Here is a 10,831-nt window from a genome sequence, read left to right on the forward strand (position 1 = left end):
CTTGAGGTGTTATTTTCTTGAATGACAAAGAGTGCGCAAATAGTCCTGAAACTATGTGACTTGCACAGCATTTTTGCTGCAAGAAACATAATGATTTATATGATTCAAGAGTACTACACGTAAGCTATGCACGTAATCAATTGGATTTCTGACCTCTTTTATTCAAATATATGAAACCATGATTCTTTGATGTGGCTAATCATGTAATATCCAATTGCACTAAAGATTGATGATGAAATGCGCGTGTTACACTAGATACAGGAAATGAAATTTGTATTGCTAAAAATGCACTACAACTTAATCATTTATACTAATAAATTATTTGCTCGACTATTTTAGCACACTTGAAATTGACTATTATTCAAGTTGAGACGAGTGATGTTTGTGGGTAGATAATAAATGTCTGCATTGGTATATTTTTTTTGAGGTCGATTTTGAATTAAATCGCATTCTGAGTCTCCAATGTCATTGGAGAATTCGTCAATGTTCTTTAAGAAGCATTCGCATTTATTTTTTTAATCTGTAATTGTATTATGAATTTGTAGAAATTATATATATATATATATACATATATATACATATATATATTGATACAGCAAAAGTGATTATGTTTTAGTCATTGGAGTATTGTTAAGATGGAAGCTTTTAATATTATTGTGTTTTTATATATTTATTCGTTTATTAATTTATGTAAACAAAAAAACACAACAACAAAACTTTCATTAAAATTCAGGACTATGTTAAACTATGCAAAAATCTTGGTCACATTACGAAAGTATTTTAAAGATGAAAGGCTTACATCTATGATACCTTAAACATATATAAACCTTATATATTGTGAGTTGTATTATATAATAATTAGTATTCATCTATTGGTAAAAGAATATAGATAAGATAATTGGTGTCAAGCATTTTTTTTCCAATTAAATGAGAGAGTTTTGGAGGATTAATTTTAGACTTAAATCTTGTTATGATATAATTATTACTTAAAGTAGTTGGAGAGTAGTACACACATATATATATATATATATATATATATAAGTTTGATTTTACTACATGTTCTTAAGTCAAAGATGATTATAAATAGGTTTTTAGAAAAGTGAGTTGTTTAGGACTTTTTAAATCATAGATTAGAAAATTTTATATTAATAAGGGTAGACAACTTATGTACTAAGTAAGGTAGAGAATTAAATGTTCTCAAATTTTAAACAAGATTAGTTGTTTAAAGTTAAATTTCTCCATAGTCAAAGGTTCTTTTTTAAAAAAATTGATCCACTTTGTTTGGACTCTTGAATATAATAAAGAAGACAATGTTTTGAAATAATTATATTTTAAAAAAATAAGTACGTATATTAGGTGGTTCTAGCCATATAAACTTGGTAAAATCTTATTTTGTTAACAGTAAATATGTAAAATTTATAAAATGGCTAATATAAATGTAAAATTATATATGTGTAAAATAATCATATTAATTTATATATGTGTAATATAATTATTTTACAAAAAAAAATTCATATGTATAAAATAATTATATTAAACAAAATACTTTTGAGAGAAATTTATAAATCCATGACACCTTATTTTTGGTACATATAAAAACTATATATACCAAGGAAAAGGTATACATAATGATTGTATAGTGGCAAGTATTATGCCATGTTTTGTATTTTTGAGGTTTTAGATCTTTTAGAATATTGTGATGTTATTATTATATATCTATTTAAATACTATGATAATGATATTTTAATATCAATGCTCTAAGAATTTGTGATTTTATATTACATTTTTTTAAATGTAATTTTAGATATTTAATTCTCTAATTTATTTTAAACCATATTCGAAATATAAATAAATAGATCTTAGAAACTTAATTTTTATTTGAAGATTTTTTTTTAATAAAACTTAAAGAGTTTGATAAAAAGATACTTTTGATAATGAATTTTTATCTTAAAATATTTTGATACAAAATTTATAAAAAAAAAATACTTTTATTCTATAATTTTTTTTCTATAAATTTTGATTTTTTTGAATTGTCTAATTTCTTTATTTACTACACATTTTTGTTTTACTTCAATAAGGTATTTTATGCATATTAAAGTACTCCAATTGATGTGATTAAAAGATTGTTTTTGTTTGTTTAGAATATACATGTTTCTTTGTAATAAAAATCAGTAGTAACAGACATCGTGAAGGTTTCAAAGTTCTCAAATCTCATATCATTCTTTACATAGTTCAATCTTTGGTGTAGTTTGTTACATTACTGTCAATTCCAAGTTATTAATACATGCAAAGTTTCAATTCAAGACAGATAACAATAGATTTGAAAAAAGAATAAAAACAAAAAAATAAAAATACATTACATCTTAATAGAAAGTTGACAACAATAGATAAAATTGCATAATTGTAATGAAAGATATAGAATCTAGACGCAACAATCTCTACAATCTTTAATTGCAATCCATACAAACAAATTCTTGTTAAGTTACAAAGCCCATATCTGAATACCACATGAATAAGACCACACACAAGTAGCTGCCGAGTACCCAATTATCAAATAAAACCAACACCGTGTATGAATTTGTCTGCACATTCCTTTCAAGAACTGTGTATATAAATCCTTCTAGCACCCTCGTGATGCACTAAAACTACATCACTATGGATTCCACAGGACTGGTGGTGATACATCTACTCTCACCCCTAAATTCATATGAGTACTAACTTTAAGAACTACTGAGTGATAGACCTCAAATACAGAAGTGCAGCTTCCGGTTCAATATTTCTAACTAGCGTTCCCTAAAGCATTCAGATCTCCAGTGGAGTTAAAATCTGGACAACCCAAATTGCAAACGAAAAGAAAGTGGGCTAGCTATCAAAACTGCCTGAGTGAGGATTTATCTGAAATGGAGGCATTACACGACGAGCCAAAGTACCAAAGGTGACCTACAAATGAACCCATTGTTCGCAGATCTATGTATCAAGCTGACCTACCACTTCCTAAACAACTCCAGGCAAGAATAAAAGATTGACGCACTGTACAAATGCTCAAAACGATTCGTAAACCAACAGGTTATCCGAAACAGCCAGCTGAAATGACTGAAAGTTCACAAATTCTCAACTTCAAGTGCATCTGCAATTGGCAACTTCTCGATAGCTGCCTTAATAAGATTCACATCTGTACTTGAAGGCTTCAAATCTAGAGCAATGCGAAAATGATGAACAGCGCGTTCCAGCATCTCTAACCGCTTGTATATTCGTCCCATCAAAAAGAAGACGCTACTTTCTCGTGGGGCAAGTTCCTTCAGTTCCTCAAGCTCTGCCAGCGCCTCACGGTATCGCCCTTCGCTCATCAGCACGTTGGCTCTTTGGAACTTGGGAAGAGGGTTCTTCGGGTCTGCAACTATAGCTTGCTCCAGCAAAGCCAAAGCTTCGTCATTCTTCTTCAGTGCGTGCAATGCCATACCCAAATAGCAATGCAACACTGAAGATCGGGAATGCACATGGAGGGCTTTTTGGAAGTGGTACTCGGCTAGCTCGTACTTCTCTTGCCGAAGGTAAATAGTACCCAGCCCGTACCATGCATTGTAATGGCGGGAATCGAGCCGAATTGCTTCACGGTAGCAGATGAGGCCCTCCTCAAAATCTTCCATTGCTACAAGTTCGTGTCCACAAAGAGTGTGTGCGTAGGTGAAATTCGGATCTAACTGAAGAGCTCGTTGGAAAAACTTTAGTGCAGTTTCATGGTCCTTCTGCAAACTAAAACAATTGCCCATCACACACCATGCCTGCGGCGACAGCCGATCCATTGCAACAGCATCTTGTGCCAAGTAACTCAATTGCACATCTTTCTTCATATGGTACAGCGCAGTTGAATACATGTCCATTCCAACTGGGCAGTGCGGAGAGACACGCCGGGCCCAACTGTAAACACGCTCCGCCTCGGGATAATTCACCATTTCCACGTACGCTCTTCCAACTTGACAAAGCACCCAAGCGGTTGCAAAATGTTGTTGCGGAAGCTTCGAAAAGCTTTGAACAGCTTCTTGACAACGAAGCATGCACAGATGACGGTATCCTTCCCCCAAAATCCGTAGCAACTGAAATAGCTCCAAAGCCCCACGCGAGGCACACCGAGCTGACAGTGATCTCTCCTCGTCCGACCCTTCTAATTTCGACCTGCTCAACCCATCGCCCCCGCCTCCACAGATCTCAAAGCTGTCAAACAATTTTCTGCCATCGTCCACACTAATGCCCAAAGCTTGCTTCCGGGACGTGGTCATCCGCGAGGGCGTGACTCCAGCAACTCCTCCCCTCAGAGATGTAACCGCTCCTGCACCACTGGCTACTGTCCCTACCATGGTGGCGCCTACGCTACTCGTCGGGCAAGGTTGCTGCAGCTGAGCAGTGTTACAATCTCCGATCATGTTCAGTCTCGTGCTCATTCTAGGTCCCACCTGCTCAACTACCCTCCGAGATGCTTGGGATTGCCCTGGACGCACAGAAAGCGACCGCAAGCTCTTCCGAAATTTGACATCAGGGTCAACAAATTTCCGACGCTGCTGGGCATATCCGGCTGTCCCACCACCTCCTCTTCCTATTCCATCACCCGATCCCCCTCCCGTAGCATTCGCACCCGGGTTGTTACTTCGTCCAGGTCCTGGAGGACCTAATCCTAAGTTCTGAACGGATGCGTAAGTGGACACACCCTCGGACGTTGAGATCATCACTGTACTTCCTGCATCGCTGATAACACCGCCAGAATGCAGCTTCCTGTGCTTTGGGCTGCCATTGCTGGACGCAGGCGCACGAAGCGAAAAATCGTGTTCAAAACTCTCATGTTTCACCGCATTAGACTGTCGAACAGACTCAATTTTCTGCAGCTGAGACTTAACTGTGTCACTGAAAACAGGCACAGACTCCTCGTCTGCCCCAAGTCCGCATAAATCCTCATACGCAGACCAAAGAAAGGGATCCAGCGACAATGCCTGGGTATAATGTCCAATTGCTGCCTGCCTCCGACCTGACTGCTTGCATATAACGCATAGCAGATAATAGCTAGTCGCTGAACCGGGCAGCGATTCCGCACCCGGTTCCAGCGAATTCAACAATGTCGCTTCAGCCTCTTCTAGACTCTGCATTTGCATGCACACCAGTGCAAACAGGTATCGGCATTGCCGTGTCGTTGTGCCTTTCAGAACATGGTAAGCCAGGTGAGCCTTATTGCTCCGGAAATAGCACGTCGCCAGCAAGTGTACATTGCTTTCGGAAGGAAACTCCGCATTTAAGCGCTCACATAGAAATGTGGCATTGGCGTACAAGAATGCGCGCAGAGATGCCTGAACACACTCGTAGAGATAATTCTCCATCCTTCTAGCACTCTAAACCCACAAATCCCTACCCTCCAACCCTAACTGTGCCATCGATTCCCCCGCTCCAGCTGCTGCAGACGAAGATCGATCCATGGCGGGCCTTCGTGCGTCACCCCCGCTCCGACGCCTCCCCCTCACCTTCACATGCTCCAGTTCGCGTAGCTGGTGACACCCAAAATAATTCGAAACCACGAAGCAGACTTACGGAAGGTCGCCCGGCGATCCGGGCCAACAACAATAACTCTTGTGCCTTCTCCAGTTCATCCTCGTAACGTGCTCATCTCAAATCAACATGCGAATGCGCATTCCAACTCGATCGATCAATCGCCGAACACTCCAACCCACCAGCTTCAATTACATGAACCCACAAACATCCATCCCTCGTTGTCAGAATCTCCGAAAAACCCACGTACTAATTTGCGCAAGCGGTCACGTGCGCAATTTTAAGCGATCGAAACCGTAAAGATTTGTGCTTACACGACAATCGCCTTGCGCTGGTGCTGCTGCTGCGACGAAGAGCGAGAGCTTGAGCCGCACCGCGAATCCGGAAAAACGACCGGAAACCATTTGAATGCAGGAAGTTCCCCATAGAGTTCCCGCGTTCCCTCGTTCCTAGGGGTGAGTGCCTTGGAATTCCACTGTATACATATACATATAATAATAAATAAATAAAATCGAAGCAATAAAACAAATCGAAAAAAGAGTTTAGGAAGATTGATGTAGACCAATTACAATAGATTTAGGCTTTCTTGATGCCTTTAAGAGAAATGTAGAATCACAAATAGAATGGAATAATTATAGAAATATTTCACGCTTGTGGGGAAGGCTTGATCTAGTGTTGTTCCATCTTAATCAAAATATAAATAAAAAGATGTGTTATTTTTTGATTGATTGTTTAAAACCTTTAAAAACCATTCTCTCTATGTTATTTTTCTACTTTGTTGCTAAAATAAATGCCTAAAAAAAGTTAGGAAAAAAAAATGTTTACAAACGATCTATGTGGTACAATAAGAAGGTATTAAATTCCTATTCCATTAGCATTGAATTTTTTAAAATTAGATGCAAGTCTACTTTGAAAGAAATGAGGAAATGACATCTCAACTCTTAATATATATATATATATAAAAAATTAAAACAAGGAAGAAATTATATTTTTTCATTTTTTATTTTATTTTATTTTATTTTCTTATCCTTGGACAAATTAGATTCTTGTGTAAAAGTTTAGATGGAAAATTTACACTTATTTTAGCATTTCCAAATTTTATTTCTTAAGTCAATTACACATTAGGTACCATTTATATTTAGTACCCAAATCAATTATTTTGTGATATATTATTTTGTAAACTTTGTATTTCATTTTTTTCTGCATATTTATAACATGATTTATGATTTTTTCACATTTTAATAATTTCAGCCATATATATATATATATAAATATAATTCGAGATATTATAATAAATTACATTGTCATTAACAATATTTTTTATTCTAATTTATGTGTATTTTCCATAATCTAGTTGTGAATATTCATAGAAATTAAAACTAGCTTGTCAAATACAAGGTTTTGTTGTTGTAACATCAACTTTTTTTGATTCCTCAACCAACAATACATAATTGCATATCTATACATTTCATGAAGCAATATCAATAGAAAACCTCAACCAGGAGTCCACAACTCAGTCAAGTGTCACCCGCCATTTCACAGGGTCACCCGCCACCCAACTCACCAAAGTGCACTGCCCTGGTGAGTTCCTCAAGCGTTCGCCATCCCTGTTCCACTTCGTCGACGAACGACGGTGAGCGTCGTAAATTCGTCCGGAACCGTCGTCGAAACTTGAACGAAATATGGACGAAGCGAAAAAGGACGTCCTTTTTCGTTCCAAGTGGCGCGAAACCCCTTAGAACTGAACTGAGCGTTGAGGAATATACAGGGCCAGAATGCCTCGGTATATAGATGCACTGGTCCTGTGGGGAGGTGGGGTTGAAAGCCCTATTCCGAAGACGTGTTGAGTCCTTTTGTGCTTGCTGCTGCGCCGTCGTCCTCACCCGACCGCCTCTGCTGCCTCCTCTAACGCACTGATCAGTGCGTTCCTTCCCACACCGTGAAGCTCTTTGTCTCCGGATTGCTTCCTTACCTCTTCCTCTTGTTCTTGTCGTTGATTTGAGCTCTTCGGTGGAGTTTCCGGCCCTGTATTGCGGTGATTAGGTTACGGGACTTGTGTGAACGGCTTGTGCTCGGCTTGGTCCTCAGTGAGCTGGTTTGGTTTCCCATTGCTTTAGGCTTCGTGTATGTGTTTTACAACTGTGGGCGTCAGAGCTGTCGCGGTTGCGTTAGACGTTGGAGATTATGGTTTGGTTGCAGAGGAAAAAAAAATTCTGAAGCTCAGTGGCTGTCTTTGAGGTGTAGCGGTTACTGGATTTGTCGCTTGCCTTGTCCGGTTAGGTTTGCTGTTTGTGCTGATCGCGGAGAGTGTTGGATTTCTGTTCTGGATTGCCTAAAACAGTTGTCGGGGTTGGCTTCTGTCTGCAGTAGTAGTGCTGAAGCAGGATCTTGTACGGCTATTTCGGTATTTGAGGATGTCAGTGATACAGGATCGGATTTTTGCGAGAGTAGAGTCTGCCTCCACTATCAGATTCGCAGGTTTTTCGAATGTAAAGAAGAGTGCTGATTGTTTATATTCTTCCGCTCATGAAAACCATGTCCGTGCTCAAACACGCAGTCGTGCTGTTGGGCACAATTCACCGAGTTTTTCTTCCAGGTCTATCGAAACCGCAGTTTTTGTAGTGTGACACAATGAGTTTTGCATGTAGTAATCGTCCTTCACAGGATGCGGCCCTGTTTGGGTCGAATCTTTACCCTTATTTTGTTGTTTTCCTAAGGGCGTGTTGTATTTTCTGGCAATTAGAATCGTTGAAGTGAGTATGGTTCGTCTGCGCCATATCTCTCTCTACGCATAGACAGTCGTTTTCCGCGCCTTCTCAGAGATCTTTATGGCTACTGATTCAGAACGTCATGTAGCTAACATTTCAGTTTGAGATCTTCTTCTCACACTTTTAAGTTGACCTGGTCTGTGCAGTAGTATGGCAGGTTCTGCTCCCGAAGGTTCCCAGTTCGATGCACGCCAATATGACGCCAAGATGGAGAACATGTAAGAAAGAGTGATAACCGCCTGCACTGATTACCCTCGCCTTTTCATTATTTTGTGATGTGTTTTCACTTCAGTTGCTGTGAATCCACTTGAAATGATTCGTGATGAAGGGATCTCTCATCAACATTTATCTTGTTTCTTCTCAGCTTGTCGGCCGAGGGCGAGGACTTCATTTCGACGTGGGAGGAGGTTCACGACACTTTTGATGTGATGGGTCTACATGAGAACCTTCTGAGAGGAATTTACGCCTATGGTAGTATATTCGTTCCATTTTTGTGTTTGTCGTACTTCAGAACGGTGCTCTCGTACTCTCTATTTATACTTCATTTACTATAATTGCCACTAACCCTTGTGCTTGCATGTTTTGTGGGTGCTTGTGGTGTTCGTAGTTTCCTACCGAGAACCAATTGAACCGCACTCTGCTGCTCTAATCTCATTCTGGTTGACCTGTACAGGTTTTGAGAAGCCATCTGCTATCCAACAGCGTGGAATCGTTCCCTTCACCAAGGGTCTTGATGTCATTCAACAAGCCCAGTCTGGAACTGGCAAGACAGCTACTTTTTGCTCTGGTATTCTCCAACAATTGGATTATCAGCTTCTTGAGTGCCAAGCTCTGGTTTTGGCACCCACTCGGGAACTTGCCCAGCAGATTGAGAAGGTTATGCGCGCGTTAGGTGACTATCTCCAGGTTAAGGTACATGCCTGTGTCGGAGGTACCAGTGTCAGGGAGGATCAGCGAATTTTGCAAGCTGGTGTTCACGTTGTTGTTGGAACTCCTGGCCGTGTGTACGACATGTTGCGAAGAAACGCACTCCGTGCTGATTCAATCAAGTGCTTCGTGCTGGACGAGGCCGATGAGATGCTTTCGAGGGGATTCAAGGATCAGGTTTGTTCGGAGAGTCCTGGAATGGTAGAAGAAATTTGTTTTTACTCCCAAGAAAACTAATTGTTTGTGTGACTATTTCAGTTCTCTAATTATCCTCCTTATAAGCTATGAGAGATATTGCTCAACGCTAACGAAATTGATTCGGGCATCTTCTGCAGATTTATGACATCTTCCAGCTTCTTCCACAGAAGCTTCAAGTGGGTGTGTTTTCTGCCACAATGCCACCCGAAGCGCTTGAGATCACCAGGAAGTTCATGAACAAGCCAGTGAAGATCTTGGTCAAGAGAGACGAACTGACTCTGGAGGGTATCAAGCAGTTTTACGTGAATGTAGACAGGGAGGAGTGGAAATTAGACACACTATGTGATCTTTATGAAACCCTGGCCATTACGCAGAGTGTTATTTTCATTAACACCCGCCGAAAGGTCGACTGGCTTACCGATAAGATGCGAGGTACTTCTTTACGTTTTGACTCATACAATCTTTGGCGAGTTACCACGAAGCTTGGTTGTTTATTTAAGTTTAGCAGATAACTGAATTTGATGTTCTCAATGTTCTGTGACCAGCTCGCGACCACACCGTCTCTGCAACACACGGAGATATGGACCAAAACACCCGTGACATCATCATGCGTGAGTTCCGTTCAGGGTCATCCCGAGTGCTCATTACCACCGATCTCCTGGCTCGTGGTATCGACGTTCAACAGGTTTCTCTGGTCATCAATTACGATCTGCCTACCCAGCCTGAGAACTATCTCCACCGTATTGGACGAAGTGGGCGTTTTGGACGTAAGGGTGTAGCTATCAACTTCGTCACAAGGGATGACGATCGCATGCTTCAGGATATTCAAAAGTTCTACAACACCGTGATCGAGGAGTTGCCTTCCAATGTTGCAGATCTTTTATGAGTTGTGGATAGTGTCTCCTTTAGCACCAGGAAGAGGGAGTGTTTTATAGATGTTTCGGTGCCCTTCTAAGTGCTGGTCGGGGAAGTATCAGTGCGGGGTGGAATGGAAGGCTAGCTTGCCGGTTTAAATGATTATTTGAGGGCAGGTATTTTAGAAGGGTCAGGTCTCTGCACGAGCCAGCACTGGTTGGAAGTGTATTGATCATATCGGGAGGACTGGAAGTTCTTAGGCAGTAACTAAGAAAGTTTTTGCTACATCTTGCGTGTTCTTGAGGACTTGCGACCAATTGTATTTGTTGATAGTCTTGCATGTTTCTTTCTGGAGGTTTTCTGCGATCAATCTGCTGACTTTGTGGCTTCTTATTGTGCTCTGCGGCATCATACCCAAAATTATTTAAGTTTTCTATTCACGGACTATATAATGAAGATAATTTGAGAGAACACCGTCAATAGCCTGGATGTAACCAGTTTTGAAATCGCTTTTCAGAAGTCAACTTTGCACTAACTTATGAAATCTAGAATCA

At 39.9% G+C, this 10,831-nt stretch overlaps 2 protein-coding genes across 5 annotated transcripts; one reads left to right on the forward strand and one right to left on the reverse strand.

Moving 5' to 3' along the window:
- Positions 1-2,547: 2,547 nt before the first annotated feature.
- On the reverse strand, positions 2,548-5,912 carry LOC112288284 (cell division cycle protein 27 homolog B). Its single transcript, XM_024532316.3, has 2 exons — positions 5,844-5,912; positions 2,548-5,714 (listed from the first exon to the last, which is right to left on the reverse strand). The coding sequence occupies exon 2, from the start codon at positions 5,361-5,363 to the stop codon at positions 3,102-3,104; it is 2,262 nt and encodes a 753-aa protein (XP_024388084.3). The 5' UTR covers positions 5,364-5,714; positions 5,844-5,912; the 3' UTR covers positions 2,548-3,101.
- Positions 5,913-7,390: 1,478 nt separating this feature from the next.
- LOC112288735 (eukaryotic initiation factor 4A-10) lies at positions 7,391-10,562 on the forward strand. Of its 4 annotated transcripts, XM_090254412.1 has the most exons (7): positions 7,391-7,624; positions 7,897-8,125; positions 8,444-8,515; positions 8,662-8,768; positions 8,971-9,401; positions 9,560-9,854; positions 9,968-10,562. In XM_090254412.1, exons 2-7 carry the CDS (start codon positions 7,944-7,946, stop codon positions 10,306-10,308), a joined length of 1,428 nt encoding a protein of 475 aa, XP_090110538.1. In that variant the 5' UTR covers positions 7,391-7,624; positions 7,897-7,943; the 3' UTR covers positions 10,309-10,562. The 4 variants fall into 4 exon arrangements, with proteins under 4 accessions (XP_090110538.1, XP_024389022.1, XP_024389023.1 ...); XM_024533254.3 differs by lacking the exon at positions 7,897-8,125; XM_024533255.3 differs by lacking the exon at positions 7,897-8,125 and having other exon boundaries at positions 7,391-7,468.
- The last annotated feature ends 269 nt before the right edge of the window (positions 10,563-10,831 follow it).

The sequence above is a fragment of the Physcomitrium patens genome, chromosome 11, assembly GCF_059467195.1.
Source record: "Physcomitrium patens ecotype Gransden chromosome 11, ASM5946719v1, whole genome shotgun sequence".
NCBI lineage: Eukaryota > Viridiplantae > Streptophyta > Bryopsida > Funariales > Funariaceae > Physcomitrium > Physcomitrium patens.

Excerpts from the sequence above, each read along its gene's own strand:
- LOC112288284 (XM_024532316.3), bottom strand. The coding sequence starts at position 5,363 with ATGGAGAATTATCTCTACGAGTGTGTTCAGGCATCTCTGCGCGCATTC.
- LOC112288735 (XM_090254412.1), top strand. The coding sequence starts at position 7,944 with ATGTCAGTGATACAGGATCGGATTTTTGCGAGAGTAGAGTCTGCCTCC. Across the intron at positions 8,769-8,970 it reads GAGAGGAATTTACGCCTATG|GTTTTGAGAAGCCATCTGCT; the intron begins GTAGTATATTCG and ends TGACCTGTACAG. Across the intron at positions 9,855-9,967 it reads GCTTACCGATAAGATGCGAG|CTCGCGACCACACCGTCTCT; the intron begins GTACTTCTTTAC and ends TTCTGTGACCAG.